At 42.4% G+C, this 22,433-nt stretch overlaps 1 protein-coding gene across 3 annotated transcripts in view; it reads right to left on the bottom strand.

The window, feature by feature from the left end:
• Positions 1-224: 224 nt before the first annotated feature.
• Positions 225-22,433, bottom strand: part of abcc3.S (ATP binding cassette subfamily C member 3 S homeolog) — a 53,136-nt gene continuing 30,927 nt past the window's right edge. For 2 of the 3 annotated variants that reach the window (XM_041578717.1, XM_041578720.1), the window contains 13 exons: positions 21,774-21,957; positions 21,101-21,206; positions 20,745-20,892; positions 20,072-20,279; positions 18,694-19,004; positions 16,195-16,394; positions 4,624-4,750; positions 4,257-4,358; positions 4,023-4,169; positions 2,984-3,142; positions 2,518-2,684; positions 1,686-1,880; positions 226-1,006 (listed from right to left, as the gene is read on the bottom strand). In XM_041578717.1, the coding sequence (XP_041434651.1) occupies positions 898-1,006; positions 1,686-1,880; positions 2,518-2,684; positions 2,984-3,142; positions 4,023-4,169; positions 4,257-4,358; positions 4,624-4,750; positions 16,195-16,394; positions 18,694-19,004; positions 20,072-20,279; positions 20,745-20,892; positions 21,101-21,206; positions 21,774-21,957 (2,163 nt within the window). In that variant the 3' untranslated portion in view covers positions 226-897. Of the gene's footprint in view, positions 1,007-1,685; positions 1,881-2,517; positions 2,685-2,983; positions 3,143-4,022; positions 4,170-4,256; positions 4,359-4,623; positions 4,751-16,194; positions 16,395-18,693; positions 19,005-20,071; positions 20,280-20,744; positions 20,893-21,100; positions 21,207-21,773; positions 21,958-22,433 lie in introns of all 3 variants that reach the window. The other variant, XM_041578719.1, reaches the window with a different exon arrangement.

Below are 22,433 nucleotides of genomic sequence, written 5' to 3'. Positions count from 1 at the left end.
ATTTATTTGCTGCAGCATACACGTCCATTTGGTAACTTGAGTGCAACTTCGGATCTTCGTGAATTTGCGCAGCCCTGGCGAACCTACGCCTAGTGAAGTGTGGCGAAGTCAACTCTGGGGCAACTTCGAAGGTTAGTAAATTTGCCCCTAAGCAGAGCATCTCCTTGGTAAAGACACTGGAGGATTGGAAGTGGTGAACCAAAGCTCACATTTTTTATGCTTTTAAACACCCTGTCCATTCTTATGCATGCTAATCATTCTGCTCTGCTGTTTTCATCCCATCTCTTTTGTACATTCTGCCTTCCCCTTTGCCTCCACCATAGGGTTCATTTAAGAACTGAATTACAATTGTGAAAAATCTGAAAAAATAGTGAAAATCGGATGAAAATTTGCAAATGTGCCCACTGTTTATGAATGACCCTCAGTATGTTTTCAGTGCCAGTCCTATGATTGTGGTTGGATGTGATTTACAGTGCATATTTCTCAAGAAGGAAAAAAATACAAAATCCCTTTACTGCATGGCTTTATGGTATTTGTTCCATAGCTAAATATCTTTTTGTTGGACAAGCCCTTTGTTAGCAATGTTAATAACATAATTAGAAATATAAGAAAATTGAATATAATTTATTTATGTAGGTCTTTTTCTTTTCTTATAAATAACTTTTTCCGGCACGCACATTCCATCTGTAGAGGCAGGAATAAAAATCTTTTGTCCTTTCTCTTCCAATGTAGAGTTTCCAATTACAACTCAATATCTTATATACAAAATAGTTTGGCCCTATATCTTTATAACTGTAATAACAAAAACATTTAAAAAATAAACAGATTTCCAAATAGTATGTACAGTACGGACATCTCTTGAAATGATTTTGGCGATACGTGTGATAACAGTAAAAATTAGGCTAACCCGGCATCCTTTGCCATGCCATAAAAAATTCCCTTTGAATCTATAAGATTGGTCGGAGTGTCAAATTCCGCGATTTTCCCTTTGTCTAAAACGAGCACTCTGTAAGGAAGCAAAAAAAACAAAAAAAACAAGAAGATTTTGTTATAAAGATGGCAATGAAGTGTTCACATTTTTAATTACCCCTTTTTTTATGCAAGTTTGAGGGCAACTTAAAATAAAAAACAAACTTGCATACGATTAAAAACATTCTTGCCAATTCACCATTTAGTTTTAATATTAATATGATGGAGTGAGCCAACAGAACACCGAGAAAAAAACCAGGGGTTTTGGAGTCATTTTACTTACTATACATTTCACAACTTGAATGCAAAAGCATTCATGAATTTATTGCTAAAAGATGGATAGCACAAGCTTCTTTGTGATGTCAGATTGGAGCAACTGGGGCATTCAAGAACTAGATCAAGTATTCATGTAGTGGTGTGTTGGAGACTTCCACTATTCTAGGGAACACATCCAACCACAGGCATCTAAGCAGACAACCTTGCCTTCAAACATGAACCATTCATTGTGGCTAATAAAGAGATTTAGATAACAATGAGGCCTAAGGTTTGGCTTTCTGCAGGATAATGAATTTCGGTTATAGAAAGATGCAGAACAGAAAGTATCACATGTTTTTAAAACCCCTAAAAGAAATCTAAAGTAATCCTTTTCCCTTTTGAGAAATAGCAAAGCTTTTGCAGAACAGTAAATATTTAATAACAACTAATAAAATAATAACCTGGTATAATCCATGATGGTGTTGAGCCGGTGGGCGATGGTTAGCACAGTGCAGTCATCAAACTGAGTCCTAATAGTCATTTGTATGAGATCGTCCGTTTCCAAGTCGATAGCGGCTGTGGCTTCATCTAGGATAAGGATTCGGGTTTTGCGTAGAAGAGCCCTTGCCAAACACACCAGCTGTCTCTGCCCAACACTGCAAAAGAAAAGTGCAAGAGGATGTTGCATATTTTATATGCATCAACTTTATCTCCTACAAAGACATGGTTTCATGAGAATGAAGAAGACTACCGATACATACTTTGGGGAAACTAGTGGTGTGAACAGGTATGCAGTCATATCTAATATAAAGGGCTCTATAGATACTCATATCTATAGATACTCATGTGGATGGATACTTATGATACCCATGATGGATGAGTCAGTTTTATATCAAACTTGGTGGGATTATAGAAAGACAAGTCTAACTTGGAAAAAAATGTAAATCTGGGAGTCTATATAGATTCGCTAGTTCAGAATTTCATAAATCTGCACCCAAATTTAAAGCAAAGTTCATGCAACTGAGGTTTTAAGAACCCTAAACACAATGACAGCAGTGTGCAAAGTTAAAGAACATCTGCACCATGTTTTTTTTACCAAAATGAAACATTCCTTCCCAGAATTCCAGTATAATAATATGGGAGCAACATTTTGCACCGAAGAGAGAAGCAAAGACTAGAGCCAAAGGTATGCTAGTGCTTTAGGGTCATAATTGTGACGGACGGGGCAGCAATACCTAGTTGTTACAAATAGGTACTTTTTTTTATCACATATACAGTAATTCCATAACAAACCTCAGATTTTCTCCACCCTCCGAGCATTCAAACTCTAGTTGGGAAGGTTGTCCTGAAACAAATTTCTTCAGGTTTGACAGCTCCAGTGCCTTCCAGATCTCATCATCACTGTACTTGTTAAATGGATCGAGGTTCATTCTCAAAGTTCCAGAAAAGAGTACCGGGTCCTAAAATGTAGCAGGATATATTATACAAAGCAACCCTTTATTATGGATCTTCTCTGTCTTTATTGTTGATAAAATTCTAATTTAGAGCTTTTTTTCAGGAAAAAAAAAATCACAAAATCTCCTGAAAGTAACCTTCTCTAAGCAAGTCTAGGGTCTGCTGAATGCATGGCCTTATCTTGATATGGGTTTTTTTCAGAATTTAGAGGACTCCATGAGATATGGTATTGTTGTATCTTGTCGCTATCTAGTTAATTGCTTTGCATACTGTATATAGGGTTGTCTATATTGGTGTGCCTTACCTGAGGAATGATAGTAAGCATGGATCGAAGATCATGGAGACCGATCTCTGCTATATTCACACCGTCTATTTTAATGATTCCTTCTGCAGCTTCCAAAATCCTGAACAAACAAAGTGTCATTGAAGATTTCCCAGCTCCGGTTCTGCCAACAATTCCTACCTAAGATATGGTTTGAGACAAAAACGATTAAAAAAAAAAACCCAGATGGCTCATTTAATGACCCGTAGAAATTTAGAAAAGTGCAGGGTGCAATGTTTGAAAAATATGCTGGATTGCCCCAGATTTTTGCACTGTGCCCTGCACTTAGTAAAGAAGTGTTCTGCATCTCTCTGAGAAATATTATGGAATGTTTCTGTTGAAACTATGCCTATAAAATCCTATTTTCTATTGTCTCTATGCTGTCATGCCCGCTATGCTTTATGCAGCCTGCTTGCATGGGAATTAGGATGGTGGCACACGGCCAGCGACAAATCTATTCTTTGGGCAAATAATCTCCCAAAAATGCCTTCCCGCTGGCAAGAATTTTAATTGCCAGCGGAGTGGCATATGTCGTGCTTTGTTTTCTGAAGTCGCCCGAAGTTGCTTCATGCAGACTGCTTGTATGGGAATTAGGCTGGTGGCACACTGTAAGATTTGGGGGAGTTTAGTCACCCAGTGACAAATCTCCTCTTCTTCAGCAAACTAATCTCCTCAAATGCCTTCCCACGGCAAGAATTCGAATTGGCAGTGCGATGTTTCATTTTCTGGAGTCATCTGAAGTTGCTTCACAAGGAAATTTTGGCGACTTCGGAAATGCCATCCCGCATTCTTGCCGGCGGAAGGCATTTCGGGTAGATTAGTCGCCTGAAGAAGAGGAAGTTTGTTGCTGGCCGACTAATCTCCCCCGAATCTTACCGTGTGCCACCAGCCTAAAAGTGCCTGGGCCACCACCACAAAGCAAGAGGGAGTTGTTTATTCATTTGATTTGACCTGGAGATTAAAACTGAATGTCCCATTAAGGTGGAAATGTCTCTCTTATTCATAACATGCTCTACTTTACCTTTTCTCCTCCATTTACTTTGAGATGTAGGTTCTTGAGCACCAGATCCAGACCAGCTCTGTACCGTACTGAATAGTTTGTCAGTTCAACTTCCCCTTTGCTAGGCCAGTCCTCTGATGGTTTCTTATCTTCAATGTGCCAGGGTGCCTACAAATTAACCAGTTATTGCTTAGTGCAACTAAAACTGAACGAACCTGGGGGAGTGGGGTGTGATGTGTAGTGTAATATATGTACCTCAGTCTCGTTCTCTGCATATTCCTTTACTCTCTCCACAGCAACGATGTTGGTCTCCAGATCTGAAGTCATCCTCACCATCCAGTTTAGAGACATTGTTACCTACAGAGTAAATTGAATAAAACCATTAAGGATTAAAGCAGTCAAAATATTGTTCTGTGGCAATTTCAGTTGCATTTTCTGGGTTAATTTAATCTAATGCAAAGGGCATTTCACTGGGCCATGGTGATGAGCCCTAAAGAGCAATGTAACCAACATATTACAGAAAACTGGGCTAAATAGTAGCATTCCTTATTTCAGTTGCATCTTATGCAACTAGTGACTGTTAACTATTGTTTTAGGAATTAACAGAAAAAACAAGACATACCTGTAGCGCATAGGACACTGACAGCCCCACCAGGCCAGGGCTTAGGTGCTCCCTGCCAATCACTGCAAACAGGGCAGCAAACAGGACCACACAATTTCCAACAAACTCCACTCGGACACCCAGCCACCTGTGGAGATATAAGGTAAGAGCACAGGTCAGTTTATCCCCACTGCTACTATATGACCCATCTCTCCCTACTATACCTGCTATCCCACAGTCACACTCCCTTCCCAGAGACTATTATCCCACTGTTACTATAGGCACCATCTCTCCCTACTTTACCTGCTAGCCCACACTCACAGTCCATTCCCAGAGATTATTATCCACTGTTACTATAGGCACCATCTCCCCCTACTATGCCTGCTATCCCACAGTCACACTCCCTTCCCAGAGACTATTATCCCACTGTTACTATAGGCACCATCTCTCCCTACTATACCTGCTATCCCACAGTCACAGTCCCTTCCCAGAGACTATTATCCCACTGTTACTATAGGCACCATCTCTCCCTACTATACCTGCTAGCCCACAGTCACAGTTCATTCCCAGAGATTATTATCCACTGTTACTATAGGCACCATCTCCCCCTACTATACCTGCTATCCCACAGTCACAGTCCCTTCCCAGAGACTATTATCCCACTGTTACTATAGGCACTATCCCTCCCTACTATACCTGCTATACCACAGCCACAGTCCCTTCCCAGAGACTATTATCCCACTGTTACTATAGGCACCATCTCTCCCTACTATACCTGCTAGCCCACAGTCACAGTCCATTCCCAGAGATTATTATCCACTGTTACTATAGGCACCATCTCCCCCTACTATACCTGCTATCCCACAGTCACAGTCCCTTCCCAGAGACTATTATCCCACTGTTACTATAGGCACCATCTCTCCCTACTCTACCTGCTATCCCACAGCCACAGTCCCTTCCCAGAGATTATTATCCACTGTTACTATAGGCACCATCTCCCCCTACTATACCTGCTATCCCACAGTCACAGTCCCTTCCCAGAGACTATTATCCCACTGTTACTATAGGCACTATCTCTCCCTACTATACCTGCTATACCACAGCCACAGTCCCTTCCCAGAGACTATTATCCCACTGTTACTATAGGCACCATCTCTCCCTACTATACCTGCTAGCCCACAGTCACAGTCCATTCCCAGAGATTATTATCCACTGTTACTATAGGCACCATCTCCCCCTACTATACCTGCTATCCCACAGTCACAGTCCCTTCCCAGAGACTATTATCCCACTGTTACTATAGGCACTATCTCTCCCTACTATACCTGCTATACCACAGTCACAGTCCCTTCCCAGAGACTATTATCCCACTGTTACTATAGGCGCCATCTCTCCCTACTATACCTGCTATCCCACAGTCACACTCCCTTCCCAGAGACTATTATCCCACTGTTACTATAGGCACCATCTCTCCCTACTATACCTGCTAGCCCACAGTCACAGTTCATTCCCAGAGATTATTATCCACTGTTACTATAGGCACCATCTCCCCCTACTATACCTGCTATCCCACAGTCACAGTCCCTTCCCAGAGACTATTATCCCACTGTTACTATAGGCACTATCCCTCCCTACTATACCTGCTATACCACAGCCACAGTCCCTTCCCAGAGACTATTATCCCACTGTTACTATAGGCACCATCTCTCCCTACTATACCTGCTAGCCCACAGTCACAGTCCATTCCCAGAGATTATTATCCACTGTTACTATAGGCACCATCTCCCCCTACTATACCTGCTATCCCACAGTCACAGTCCCTTCCCAGAGACTATTATCCCACTGTTACTATAGGCACTATCTCTCCCTTCTATACCTGCTATAACACAGTCACAGTCCCTTCCCAGAGACTATTATCCCACTGTTACTATAGGCGCCATCTCTCCCTACTATACCTGCTATCCCACAGTCAAAGTCCCTTCCCAGAGACTATTATCCCACTGTTACTATAGGCACCATCTCTCCCTACTATACCTGCTATCCCACAGCCACAGTCCCTTCCCAGAGACTATTATCCCACTGTTACTATAGGCACCATCTCTCCCTACTATACCTGCTAGCCCTCACTCACAGTCCATTCCCAGAGATTATTATCCACTGTTACTATAGGCACCATCTCCCCCTACTATACCTGCTATCCCACAGTCACAGTCCCTTCCCAGAGACTATTATCCCACTATTACTATAGGCACCATCTCTCCCTACTATACCTGCTATCCCACAGTCACAGTCCCTTCCCAGAGACTATTATCCCACTGTTACTATAGGCACCATCTCTCCCTACTATACCTGCTAGCCCACAGTCACAGTCCCTTCCCAGAGATTATTATCCACTGTTACTATAGGCACCATCTCCCCCTACTATACCTGCTATCCCACAGTCACAGTCCCTTCCCAGAGACTATTATCCCACTGTTACTATAGGCACTATCTCTCCCTACTATACCTGCTATACCACAGCCACAGTCCCTTCCCAGAGACTATTATCCCACTGTTACTATAGGCACCATCTCTCCCTACTATACCTGCTAGCCCACAGTCACAGTCCATTCCCAGAGATTATTATCCACTGTTACTATAGGCACCATCTCCCCCTACTATACCTGCTATCCCACAGTCACAGTCCCTTCCCAGAGACTATTATCCCACTGTTACTATAGGCACTATCTCTCCCTACTATACCTGCTATACCACAGTCACAGTCCCTTCCCAGAGACTATTATCCCACTGTTACTATAGGCGCCATCTCTCCCTACTATACCTGCTATCCCACAGTCACACTCCCTTCCCAGAGACTATTATCCCACTTTTACTATAGGCACCATCTCCCCCTACTATACCTGCTATCCCACAGTCACAGTCCCTTCCCAGAGACTATTATCCCACTATTACTATAGGCACTATCTCTCCCTACTATACCTGCTATACCACAGTCACAGTCCCTTCCCAGAGACTATTATCCCACTGTTACTATAGGCACCATCTCTTCCTACTATACCTGCTATCCCACAGCCACAGTCCCTTCCCAGAGACTATTATCCCACTGTTACTATAGGCGCCATCTCTCCCTACTATACCTGCTATCCCACAGTCACACTCCCTTCCCAGAGACTATTATCCCACTGTTACTATAGGCACCATCTCTCCCTACTATACCTGCTATCCCACAGCCACAGTCCCTTCCCAGAGACTATTATCCCACTGTTACTATAGGCACCATCTCTCACTACTATACCTGCTATCCTACAGCCACTTTTTTAAACACAGCAATGTAGCACCCAACAAACAATAATCAACAACAATAATTATTATCCTTTAAGAATATATAGTGAAAAACAGCCAGGGGAGAAACTGCTTACAAATAGTACAGCTAATGGCTCTTAAGCTAAGAACTAAGTACTATACTGCAGAAACCCAAACTGAGCTAGTCCATTACTATAATTTAATTTTATCGGGAAACACTTAACGTAGAGATGATGACGAAGTACATAAAAAAACCATTACAGAGAGCTACAACCTTGGAAGATGTTACCCATGGAACACAAGGCAGCAGCACTACTTACTGAGCCACCATCCTTCTTTATTTATGCAGCCTCAACATGCTTACAGAGAGCAAACATGGGGAGAACATTCCAATTCATGCAACCAAATGGATGGGGAGCACTGTTGGTACCCTGTCTTCAACATGTTAATGATCTCATGTTAAAGAGTAGCAGAAAGATGTATCATCTATATATTGTACATATCTGAATATATAGATGTAACAGCGAATGGTAAGGCCCCCACAAATATTGTCCTGAAACTGCGTCAAAAATTCACTGCAACAAAAAAAATTTATTGCACGTCAAAATTGCTGCATGCATAAAGATTGTCACGCGTCATAATTATTCGGACGTCCATTGACTTTTATGCATTTCGACAAAATATTCGCCCATTGACTTCACTGTGTTTCTCAAATTTTTTCGTGGTGTCGCTAATTTTTGGGCGAAGCGAAACCGGACAGATTTGCCCATCACTAGCACTGGAATTAAAAATAGTGTTACACCTGTAAAAAACATTTCCATACATCAAAACATGGACTAAACAGGGGGTCTATCTACTTTATCTACTGCCTGGAGCACAATAAATTATAAAATCAAAGTTGTGTCAGGTGCCAGGGAATCATGGGAGTGAGTTACACAGCCAGACCAAAGAAGAGAACAGAATATTTTGATTCTAATATTTTGCAAAAGTTAATTGAGTGTGGCTTATCTGCATAATGAACCTGCTCAGCTTTCTTACCCAAGTTATTTTTAGAATCTTCAATTAGAAGACTACAGTTTCCAAATTAAAATAGTTTTTACGGCTAATGGCACATGGTTCTTTGAAGGCCACTCTTTTAAGCAGTCTAAAACACATAATTAACAGGTGCTGGTACAATCTTTATCGGGAGCTTTAATGCATTTGGATGATTTACAGATTTACAGAGGGTGATGGTGCATGGGCCACTTTGTCACTCCTGTGGGAAATCGCACTACCTGCATCTCAAAACACTGTTCTCGAGGGCGGAATGGCTTTTCCCCTTTCCCAAAATAAAAAGGTATTTTTCAGGTGATTTATCACAAAGTGCCATGTGTTCCGTCACCCAAAAGCACAAGGAATGTATGTATCTATGATAGTGTTATTTATTACATCATGTTGTAGTCAGTGCCTGATTGGTTCAAATTTGCTCAGGGACCTGGTATCATCGCAGTATAGCTATTTCTCTTATATAAGTCTTAAAATGGATAAAATGTGCTAATTATATTTAATTACTTGTCCCACAGACAAGATGAGAACTGCCTTGCCCAAGAACCAACATGGGGAGTGAGTCATTAACCACAATAAGATAATGGTTTACCTTTTGGAACATTATAAAAATCACACTCCGGGTGGGTAGAAATTCCCAACAGGCATTAGGGTAGTTGCAGAAAAAAGAGGAGCAGAGGAAAGATTTCTGGGATCCAGAGGGTAAGAAATACAGAAAGAAGCTACTGAGCAAATAAAGAAGAAAAGGGGAGAGTCAGAAGAAAGGGATCAAACTCACTTGCCACAACATAAATTCCTGTTAAATTCTTGTGTCATGCGAATAAAAAAACATGTAGAAAGACTGCCTTGACTAATATTCATACTGATATTGCTTGGGCCAGTTAAATATTATAATTATACTATATGTAGACAAGCAGGAGGCCATTATCCCAGGCTGTAGATTTTCTGTACATTTTCTACTTTATCTATGGCTACTTCTAGGTCTATCTGTAGGATTTGTTTATCCCATTAATACCTGCATATTTTGAAAGTCCCACATCTCTACACTGAATCGTAACAACCTACTATCCGCCCAAACGGCTACTTTGTCCAGACTGCCCAGCATGGATGATGCATCCAGTATGGCTCATATTACGCTCTATAATTCAATTTTGAGAATGTTTGCGTTATTATTATAGAGGGAGTAGCAGTTGTGGGGAGTTATAGGGCCTAGTAAGACACAGACTAAGTATAGTTAATATAATAAATGTATGTGTAGAGACCCTGAGATTTGGGTGTATTTATCTCAGGCATTCCTCTTTAGTATTTGGACACCTAAGGGTCCTTTAGTTAACTCAGGCAGCTATGTCCCTAGCTGGGTCCACACTAGTACCTGGGGATTGTCCACTAGATGGCACTGTTTGATAATATAAAAGGGTTTAGCACCATGCGGTCTGGGTCTGTCCTGGGACTTTGCCTCAGTGTGAGGTACTACAGGTCCAGGTCTGCCAGGAACGTTAGTTAAGTGTAAGATAGTGATAGTATTACAGTAATAGTCGCTCTAGGAGTGAAAGTCAGCACAGGGTAGCTAGTGAGCAGATGTGGCTCCAACGAGGAGAAATAGTGGGGTTAGGACCCCGTGGTATTTGAACCACTAGTGTAGGGACTACAGTGGGTGAGTTGAGGACCAGATAGGATACCAAGACCCAAGATCCCAGGCTGAATACAGTGGGTGAGGTGAGGATCAAGTCCGGTGCCAAGATACAAGACCTCAGGCTGAGAAACCCATGCCTTAATGCTTCACCAAAGGGATAGTGCCCAGTGAGAGTGGTATCTATTCCCCAAGTCTATTGTTGCTGTAACTTTGATATATATTGAATATTAGCCGTCTGCTGCACCTTGCCTCCCTGGAGGGAATACTACTGTTTGAAGCTACTCTATAATTACTGTGAACATCGAAGTGCTTGTGAACTACAACCTTGCCACTGTTCTCTGTTAATAAACAAGTTATAGTTTACTGCAAAGAAACTGTCTGGCTGAATATCCTGCTGCATTGATCTACTCCAGGTACCGGGAGTTGCACGGGTACACTGGGGGTCTGGGGCACACTACAAGCAGTGTTAGCCTGGTCACACACAGCCTTAATACACAGCAAAAGTACACTCAAGGGTGTGCTACATTTGGGGGCTCGTCCGGGATCATCTTTATTGAACTCATTGCTGTGTGAGAGAAAGTGTGACAGGCGCTGCAGTGCCGGACCAGAGAGGAAAAAGGCATCTGGGGCCTAGCGCAGCTTGCAGCCTGAATTCCGACCTCTCTAAATTACTGTTGCCTTGTGGAGGCAGAGGCTGATTGAAAAGCCTGTGATTAGACTGGTGGGGAGAGCCAATCCGGATTGTGTAAATTGGCGCCAGAGGAAAGGCGCGAAACTGTGGTGAGTGACGTGAGCCGAATAGACAGCCGTACCACCCTGTTTAGCCACCCCTCCCCGAGATCAGGAGGTGTGTTACCAACCAATGACAGTACGGGAAATTTTGGCGCCTAGTGGGAAGGAGTGGTCTGGCTGTTGGTGTCACGGCAGCCATCTTGGAAGGGCAGTGTGAGACCAGCTAGTGAGCGGAGCAGACGCAGTATCAGAGCTCTGTCTACGGTGTCATAGAGGCAAGTCGGAAGCCAAGATGTCGGATAGTGACCAAGCCAGTTACCGGTCACTGCCGGAGAGACCCACTGGAGTCATGCTGCTGGATGCCGGCTATCGCTATTTTTGGGCAGGACTGTTCGCGGCTGATATGACGGATGAGGGGGACCCTACCTTGGTTCCTATTTGTGGCGGCTGCAGCGCCGTGGTTTATGCGGAGTTGAAACAGATTGCCTCCGTATGCCCAAAGTGTCAACGACCTTGCTGGATCGGGCCGCTGCTGGACGAGTCAAAGTCAGGTACTCCCGGAGCAGTGATGGCCCTCCTGGCGACTAGAGTGAGAGATCGAGATGCTGGGCCGGAGAAGGAAAGCGACACCAAAGACCCGGTTGTGTCCAGGCCTAGCACTCCGGGCCCGACTGATCCGGTGCCATCCCCAGCCACAGGAGGAGATGGGAAGGTGAGCGGGGAATTGTCCGCACCCGAGCCCGGGTTAGCGGAAGTCCAGGCCAGGGCACCCCTAGTGAAACCCTAGCCACCAGCAAAGGGGAGGAAAGTGCCATTGCCCTACCCGCGCCACCCGCGCTTCCTATCTCACCCTCCACTCCTGTGAGCCAAACTCCAAAGGCTTTGCCCGCTACTACCCCCGCCTCTGCTGAAGTGCGGAAGCCAGCAGAAGGAGACTCTAATGCTCCCGTTAGCCAGAGAGTCCGGTTCAAGTTCGGGGTAGGTCCCCTAGGGCCCGGGGACCACGTGGCCGCTCTTCGACACGGGGGGTGTCCAGCGGAGGGACAAGTTCAGATGGGGGGATGCCTAAATCCACCCTGGCATATGTGGAATCCGGGCAGGAAGAGGTGCTGGCCCCGATATTCTACCTGAAGGGGTTAAAGGAAGGAAAAGTGCCCACGGGTGGTGTACCCCTTTCGGCCGAAGGGGGTAGTGTATATACAGGTGAACCGGCACCTGGCTGGGAGGAATATGAGGCGGAACCAGAGGAACAAGGAGGGGCGGCAGCAGAGCCTATGTTTAAACTTCCCCCAAGCTTCTGGGCCCCGCCGAAAGTCAGTCCTGAGGAGGAAAATAACTTTTGGGTGTTGCCTGGTAGGGCTGATCCCACCATATTCAAATCGGTGTCTCGCATCCAGAGAGTCATCAATTTCCGGGTGAACCGACTCTGGGGGTATTACATGCCATATGCCCCTCTTTGGGTATATGAGAGGGTGGAAAATGAGTTGGATGACTGGGTGGTGGAAGAAATCACCATGAAGGAGAAAATGCCCCCTAATATTCTGTTACACCCAGAAAGGCCCAAGAGAGTGCAGGCTTGGGAATATGTCCGCATGTTGGAGCAGGAATGGTGGTGGGGCCGCACCGTGCTGAAGCACGCAGTCCACAGCAGCGGCCGGTACAATCCTATCCCGAGGCTGTTCAGTGTGGAAGTCACTGGGGATCAAGGCCAGAAGGTGGAGAAGCCTCATGCCAGATATTACACGTCTTATGAGGATGTTAAACGGCGTTTCATGTACCTGGTGTAAGTCCTCAGGGTGATCAGGGACTGTAATAGAGTTCTGTGACCTTTGGTCCTGCCACACCCAGGAGGGTGCTGTTTTCTGTTGTGGGGGGAGGGTGAAGTAACCACCCCCAGCTAAAGTTAAAGTTGACCACTGGAGGTCTTTTTTGGTTGCACTTTGTTTATTGTTTCAAGTGACTTCAAGGAATGGAGCTGTATTTTTGTTATTAACCTCTGGGTTGAGACACTTCAAGTTGGGGAGGCTTCCCCTGGAGTCAGGACTCATAAAGAAAGGAGATTCAGGTTTGACCTGCAGCATGACTGAAACCATGTTGGACTCTGTAGTGGGTTCTTTATTTTAAGCCACTCTAGGGGTGAATCGCACCCACCTGGAAGGAGGACTTTGGCAAACAACCCAAAGACTGTAAATAGTTAAGGGACACTTGTCCCAAAATCCCAATTCCCTTTTTCCCTCCTAAGTGCATAAATAAAAGAAATGTGAATACACGATTTAAGTACAGTGTTGGTAATAGTAGGGTTAATCCCGAGGTAATAGGATTTAGGGCCACGGCCGTGGACCCAGTATGAGGTTGCATTTTAAGTATTGATACAGTGCTCAGGAAAAATGCATGTTTGCAATATTTTGTTTACGGGATCCATTGTACCATGGGCAGTCCTCTGGAGAGGCTGTTGAAGCGTGATGTACAAATAGTAAATGTTATTTAAAATGTGATTTATTGTGCACTTGAGAGTAACTGTTTAGTTTGTCAACGGGGACGTTGACGTTTCTAAGTGGGGGGAGAATGTAGAGACCCTGAGATTTGGGTGTATTTATCTCAGGCATTCCTCTTTAGTATTTGGACACCTAAGGGTCCTTTAGTTAACTCAGGCAGCTATGTCCCTAGCTGGGTCCACACTAGTACCTGGGGATTGTCCACTAGATGGCACTGTTTGATAATATAAAAGGGTTTAGCACCATGCGGTCTGGGTCTGTCCTGGGACTTTGCCTCAGTGTGAGGTACTACAGGTCCAGGTCTGCCAGGAACGTTAGTTAAGTGTAAGATAGTGATAGTATTACAGTAATAGTCGCTCTAGGAGTGAAAGTCAGCACAGGGTAGCTAGTGAGCAGATGTGGCTCCAACGAGGAGAAATAGTGGGGTTAGGACCCCGTGGTATTTGAACCACTAGTGTAGGGACTACAGTGGGTGAGTTGAGGACCAGATAGGATACCAAGACCCAAGATCCCAGGCTGAATACAGTGGGTGAGGTGAGGATCAAGTCCGGTGCCAAGACACAAGACCTCAGGCTGAGAAACCCATGCCTTAGTGCTTCACCAAAGGGATAGTGCCCAGTGAGAGTGGTAACTATTCCCCAAGTCTATTGTTGCTGTAACTTTGATATATATTGAATATTAGCCGTCTGCTGCACCTTGCCTCCCTGGAGGGAATACTACTGTTTGAAGCTACTCTATAATTACTGTGAACATCGAAGTGCTTGTGAACTACAACCTTGCCACTGTTCTCTGTTAATAAACAAGTTATAGTTTACTGCAAAGAAACTGTCTGGCTGAATATCCTGCTGCATTGATCTACTCCAGGTACCGGGAGTTGCAGGGAGTTGCACGGGTACACTGGGGGTCTGGGGCACACTACAAGCAGTGTTAGCCTGGTCACACACAGCCTTAATACACAGCAAAAGTACACTCAAGGGTGTGCTACATTTGTTTGTAAAAATGTCCTATCCTATTTTGATCTGAAGGGTGTTGCTGGTTGAGCAGTTAGTAGTTCACTGTTCAGAGTGCTGTGAAAGAGCAGAAGCTCCATCTAACATGTAATAAAAACTAGTGCATCTGCAGCGATATTACTTTCCTTATCTGATACACAACATGTCTGTGCCTTATTTGTTTAATACTAAATGAAAATGTTAAATGCCACCCTATAGCATGTTCATAGATTTTCTGCAGTAATGCTAAGCTTAATATTTATTAATCTTATGTTTATTTTCTGGTACTAATTCTATTCAGAGGATTGCATGCTATAAATACAGAAATATTCAATTGGAACATGAAGATACGTTTCAAATCAGTATTAAGCTTTAGCAGGAGAAGCAGATTGCTCACTAGCTTGAACGTCTTTTGTGAACGAGAAGGAAGGTGTTTCAACCCTTTATGAGAGACATAAAACACTTCTATGAGAACAAAACCCTTAGTAATAACTTCCACCCCCTTGTGCCCTCCCTTCCACTTCTTGAACTGCACCACATAGGTCCCTCTAAACAAGGTTACCTTGTTCTATAAAGGCCATCTCTTGCCGCTTCAGGTCTTCTTCTGAGCAGTCACAAATACTGAGCATGCACAGGTTCACATTGGCTTTAGCTGTACATTCTCCTACTAAAATATTTCAAGAAAAGGCCCTGAAGTGGCAAAAGGTGGTGCCTGTCAACCCTGCTGCCCTACAGAACAAGGTAGAGAAAACAGCATTGTTTAAGCGGTCCACGTGGTGCAGTTCTGGATGGGGGCCCAGTTATTATTAATGGTTTTAGTCTCCTTTTAAGAAAAGAAGGTTGGAAGGCATAAAAGTTAAGAGCAATAGAGGGTCAAAGAATCAAGGAAATCGACAGAAAGAAAGTGAGGTTATGGGGGAGACAGAAATAGCAGGAAAGAGTAAGACTGGATGGGAAATGGAGAGAAAAGCAAATAGGAAACACACACGACAGAAAATAAATGCAAGAGGAAGACTGCAGCAAGGAGGAGCAAGAAACAGCCCTTGGAAGAAAATAAGACAACAGAAAACTCAGCAACAAGTAGTTCTACAAAACTTTTTATTTAGCCACTGTTTCCCCAAGAAAACAAAGCAAAGGTAACCTGAGGATAGCCAAGGGTAAATTGCACTACATGTACAGGATTAATATTAAGTGCCGTTGGAGTGTGTCCAATAGAACAAAAACTTCCTGATGCTGAAATGAATGCGCATTCAGATGAAAAAGTATTCAAAATGCAAATTCACCCATGATTCCCTGATTAATCGTCTGCCCCAGGACATGTATAATTTATTTTATTAACACCATGCTCCATTTACATTTTTATTGCACCTAGACAAACAAATTACCGCTCTCTCACCTGTTTGATACGATGCCTGGATAGTAACTTTTTTGGTTTTCATCAACTTTGTTATCACTTAGGGAAATGAAGCTATTTTGCCTCCCGTAGGCCCGGATAACGATGGCTCCTGTGATGGTCTCAGAGAAATGAGAATATATAGGAGATCGACTGACAGACTCTAGACGCTTTAGTTGCCGCGATGTTGCAACATAAAATCTCTGAAAGGTCAGAAAGAAATAACACACATTAGAAACTAACATCATTACCACAGACTCTTGGACAGGAAAATGACTGAAGCCTTTGAATTTTGGTGCTGGTGAAGACTTTGACCATGTCAAACCTGGCCTTCTACTTGAAGGACAAATTACCATATTGGAGCTGTCTTATTCTGTACAAATTATGAGAACTCACTGAAAAGGCAATCATGCCTGATGAAAAAAAAGATTACACTTAGGGGGTTATTTATTAAGTTCCGAATACCCGAAATTCCAAAAATTCAGATTTTTCTGTCCTTAAAAATTTTTTTTTTCCAGGATTTATTAAAGTCCGATGGTATGAAAACTCTCAAAGCACTCGTGGTCCTGTATTAGTCAATGGGGAAGGTCCCAGTGTCTGCGCTGTTGTCAGTACTAATATTCAAAGATTTTGGGCCAAAAAGTCTGAAAACCACGAAAAATGTGTCTGAAAACTTTTGACTTTTCAGGCAAAGGTCCGAAGTTTGCCAGAACCTATTTTTTTGAATGATAAATAAGGTCCATTCGGGCTGCTTAGAAATACTGAGATAAATTCAGAGCTTCATAAATTACCGCCTTAAAGTAATCCTGAACATGAAGCCAGAAGGCCCAAATAGTAGACAAATATAGGATACCAATTTGTATTATATATTCAGATTGGAATGACACCTGTGATTATTAGCCTCACCGAAATCCCTTTTGGTTAAGTCAATCCAATATCTGCCAAATATTGTCCTCAAAGTTACCCAAGCCTAACAACAGAAAACAGCCCAACATCAAGGAGGACAGGATAGTGGATAGAATGGAGGTTTTGCTCTTCATTGATTGTTAAGGCAAGGCAAGCAGCATCAAGCTATATCTATTTTCTATAGGTATCAATGCAAGTCCCAAATGGTGGCTAGTTCTGGACACCTCCAACCTGATCTTTGGGAAGAAAGTAACCAAGGAACAAAAAGTAGAATAGAGAAAAAAACAACTGTTTTGGAACAATATTTGGTCTTACAAAATGCATTAAAGTAAATCAGTGTGTTTTGAGGTGACCATGCAACTTTTTCAGTGCACAATACATTGGCTTCTAGGATATTTTAGTGGTGAGAGCTAACAAGAAATTTCACTCGTTACTGCTCTTAACAAAGTTACAGATATATAGAAGTATTGGAGGTAACCATTACCCCAAGCCTAGTTCAGGGGTACCCAGGGCACAAATAAGCATTCACCCCAAATCTCACCCTAACTGGGTTTCAGGCTGGCCCCCTTAGCTTAAGATATATAGAAACATTGGGGAAACAGTCACTCTGCTATAGTTCAAGGGGAACCCAGGGTAGAAATAAATACTGACCCCAAATTTCCCCCTAACTGGCCTTCAGGCTGGGCCTTCTTAGCTCATAACAAGGTTACAGATATATACAAATATTGATTTAAGCCTTTTAGTTTACATGGATATGGAAATGGAATGTGTTCACCCCATGTCTCACCCTGAATGACCTACTTAGTGGGCTTCTGGAAGTGGCTAGGAGAACAAATAGATATTCTCCCAATTCATCACTAAAGTGGCCCTTCACCACTGCTCTAGCCTACCATGGAATAGGAGATCTGCATCCAGGTAAACTCTGAAAGGGATATTGGACTTGCCCTGAGGAAGAAAGCAATATGCTTGTTTCATTCCTCAAATGACTCTTTAGTGATGGTTGAACTTGAGGACTTCAGCTCTGACTCATTCTAAACATCTAATGTCTTTTCAAATGCGTTGGCACTTGTATTTCAATACCACTGATAAACTTCATGTATCCATCTAAATCTGCTTTGTCTAATTCAGACAAATACAAGAGGTCTTCTGCACTCAACCCATTAACAATATATTTAGGACATTTTGTGCCTTAAGCTACTAAAAACACCCTCCCAGGGATTGTTTGTCCATATATTGCAATATATTTAAGATGCATTGTAATTCAACTACGTCAAAGTCATCCCTGGTCTGGCCAGTCCTATGGTCAACTTTCATGTTACTTTTGTCTCATTCCCATTGTCCTGCAAAAAACCTACAGCACTATTATAATGTAATATGAAAGGATTTACCCCCCATACTACACTAGCCTAACTTCCAAAAGGCAGATTAAAAGCCTGTTTTCTATAGTTAACTTAGTAAAGTAATTTCTATTATTAACTGATTATTAAGTTGGGGCAAATAGAAGTTCTTACAGAACAGTTTAACTTCACAATGTGAAAGACCTTTTTACCTTTAAGTCTCCCACCCTACTTTAAAAGTGTAAAGCCAATATCTTACCTGCACAAATATATATGCAAATGCAAGTGGGAAGATCACCACCGCAAAAAGGGGCGTGCTCGCCACAATTACAATCATTGTGGACAGCGATGTGAAAAATGTTGCCAGGAACATTAAGATAGTTCCAGGTATCACTTCATCAATCACATAGATATCTTTGGAAAACCGGTTGATAATGCGTCCGATAGGTGTTGTGTCATAGAAAGACTGGGGCGTGTGCATTTTGTTGTCCAGGAGAGCAGAATGGAGTTTTCGGGCTGCTCCTATTCCAGCGATGGCCAGAGTGAAGGATGATGTCATGACCAGAAGGCCTGTTGATAAAATGAAAACATGAGCATTCCATATGGCATTTTACTGTTACACAAATTAACACTTGATGAAGGGCTTCGATCACAAACATGTTGCGTAACCACCACCCAGCATAAATTCACTGCGGCCCTTCTTCATTATTGGATTTTACTGAAGCAAGGCATTTGTTTTTTACACTTTTTAAACAGCTCACCAAAACGTTTACTGTTTGAATTTGCAAACTAGTAATTAAAATGAGGTGCCCAACGACCAGCCCATGAGTTCACTGAATGGGCTGAGCCTTGTTCATTGGGAATGAGGGCAAGAAGAATTTTCATACTACAAGACTCCAAGTCTTTGGGCACAAGAGACCTTAACAATTGTTAATGATTTTTTCTTCATCCATAGATATGTATTCTCAAGACCAGTGATCCCCAACCAGTAGCTTGCTCACCAACCCCTTGGATGTTGCTACCAGTGGCCTCAAAGCAGGTGCTTATTTTTGAATTTCATTTCTTGGAGAAAAGTTTTAGCTGCATAAAAACCAGGTTTATTGCCAAACAGAACCTCCTGTAGGCTGCAAATCCACATAGGAGCTACCAAATAGCCAATTACAGTCCTTATTTTGCTTCCCCAGGAACTGTTTTCATGCTTGTGTTGCTCTCCAGCTCTTTTTTGAATTTGAATGTGGCTCATGGATAAAAAAGGTTGGAGACCCCTGCTCAGACAAACCCAAACACTGCCAATAGTGGATGAAAGAATATGAGTGATTATACAAAGTCATACAATTAAAATAGCCCTACACAGAGGCTGTAGGAAGTGAGGGAAAATGTAATAATGGACCACACATTTACCTCATGGCAGGGCAAGTAGGCAAAGTGGTGGCAGTAGGAATGGAGAGCTGTATTAGCAGTAGCAGGTGTTGTACAGCAAGATGACAGCAAGATGCTTTATAACCTGTTGTTCCACAGGTGACAGACACTTTTTTACATGGATCCAGTTACACATTTTGCACCTGAACTGTAACATCTTTAATGATTGGCACCTAGTAGCTATTTCACCTAAATGTTCACCCAGCTGTTACTCTTACCTTGTAGCAGCCCCAGAGCAGCATAGACCCCAACGCGCATTTGTGTGTTCTGCTGAGTCTCATTTATTACTGGCTCATTGGTCCAGTCGCTAAGCCACACATTCGCACCTATGGCAGCTGCATTTTGACAGCAGTACAGGAAACATATAAATATAGCAACTGCCAACCCAACTGCCTTGATATATTGCCAGAACACCGTCATTTTTACCTAAAAAACAAAACAAAACATGTATTATACATTTTGCACATTAAGACTAAAAGAAAACTCTCTTTATCTCTTAAATCTATGTCGGCATAGGTAATCCCCTGTACAGGTATGGGATCCCTTATACGGAAACCCGTTATCCAGAAAGCTCAGAAGTACGGAAAGGCTGACTCCATTTTATCCAAATAATCCAAATTTTTAAACATGATTTCTTTTATCTCTTTAATAATAAAACAGTACCTTGTATTTGATCCAAATTAAGATATCATTAATTCTTATTGGAAGCAAAAACAGCCTATTATTTAATGTTTAAATTATTTTCTAGTAATGCTAAGGTATGACGATCCAAATTACGGAAAGATCCGTTATTCGGAAAACCCCAGGTCCCAAGCATTCTGGATAAAGGGTCCCATACCTGTACTAAGCAATATAACATGGACTTTTCTTTTTAATATTTGCTAAACCTACCCTTCCTGTCTCTGCAGTTTCTGTTTGAATGAGCTTCTCTGCTGGTGGGTGTTTGGCCACGAGGTTCTCCGGTGGCTTCTTTTCAGTAAACCTTCTTCTAGTTGACATTGCATGGGAAGGTTCTCCATCAGACAGGATGCTTATTTGCCTGAGAATAAATGAGTAGTCTTGTTAATTATATATATAATAAATGCAATAGTTGTTTAAGTTGTTTAAGTGATGCCAGTCTGCAGCAGGCAAAGCCAGTAAGTTGCTTTTGACATTAATACTATCCTTTGGGCTTTCTTTTACACAAGTGCATTTGAACATGATTCAAATGGATTTTGGCCTTGCAGCACTAGGTATTTACTCCTCACCTAATGAAATTCCTGCGGGCTTCATTGACAATAGGCTCATTATCTGCCAGATCGGTGTGATCGCTTAATGTTTCCTCAGCCAATAAAACTTCTTCTTCATCTGGAACTAAAAACAAAAAATTGGCAAAATGTTGCAAAAGATACATTTTGACAAAAGTTTGCAAACCACTGTGCCTTAAAGAAGTCGTACAAAAAAATGTTTACAGCAAATGGTTTAGAAAACAAAAATAAAACATGAAAACCAATAGCAAAGTGTCTCAGAAAATCAATGCATGTGAGATAAATTGTGTCGTTTTGTGAAAATGATATACACGTACTTATGGAAAGGTTATATTTGCTTTCTTTTGCTTCTGTGGGGGATGTACTTCCTGGTACCCATGTCAAAAGGTACCTGGGTATTAGGAAAAACACACCTCAACGGAGGCCAAAAAAACATTTTCAGAAGTATATCATTTTCATAAAGCAACTTCTTTTCTGTCTTGCTTTATTGCAGGGATTCTAAACAAAGGCTACTGATGACACCACAGTTTTATCAAACAAATCATTACAGAATTGTGCCCCATTGATGATGATGAACCTACAATGACCCATTCATTACATTACCGAAGTAAGTGGTCTGTTTTGGTTATATTAATTGTTTAGACTTGCCCAAAGAATGACTGGACATACTAACTTGTTATATCGTCTTCTTCTACTTCATCTTCAAAAGCATAATTACGCAGGAATTCGGAAAAGGCTCCGTTTTGCTTTAGAAGCTCTTGATAAGATCCCATTTCTGTCACCCGACCATCCACCATTACAACAATATGGTCCACTTGGGGCAGGAAACTAATGCCATGAGTGACCAACACTCTTGTCTGTAATGTAAAACACAAGCTGTTAGTACTCTAAATACAACCCTCTAGTTATTCTGAGATCCTGGCTTTTTAAACTCCCATTTTCATTGTATAATATTAAGTGTTGTCCTTCAGAAAAAGACAATAGTATTTTTTGTGGTTTTGTGATGCCATTTATTGGCTAACTGAAAATGACTTCACTTTATCATTCTGTCTCTTAGCTTCTGTCCTGTTTCCCCAATATACAGTTCTGTAGTGGGACATTTCAGTCATGTAACAAGGTAGACCACATTTGATGAGTGGCAGGAAAACAAGCCTTGTACCCGGTGTTCCATTTGGGATGTGGTATCTGTACCCTATTAGTGCTGTATTTGTTGGTCCAGTGTCCACAGTGGGACTCCCACTATATGCAAGTGTTTCTGGAGTATTGGTTGTAGATTCTCCTTAGGTGAGGGTTATAAGTAAACATAGGGCTTCATGATTTGTATAAGTGTTGT

The sequence above is a fragment of the Xenopus laevis genome, chromosome 9_10S (assembly GCF_017654675.1).
Source record: "Xenopus laevis strain J_2021 chromosome 9_10S, Xenopus_laevis_v10.1, whole genome shotgun sequence".
In the NCBI taxonomy this organism is placed as follows: domain Eukaryota; kingdom Metazoa; phylum Chordata; class Amphibia; order Anura; family Pipidae; genus Xenopus; species Xenopus laevis.
This window is presented reverse-complemented; position numbering and strand designations above follow the sequence as displayed.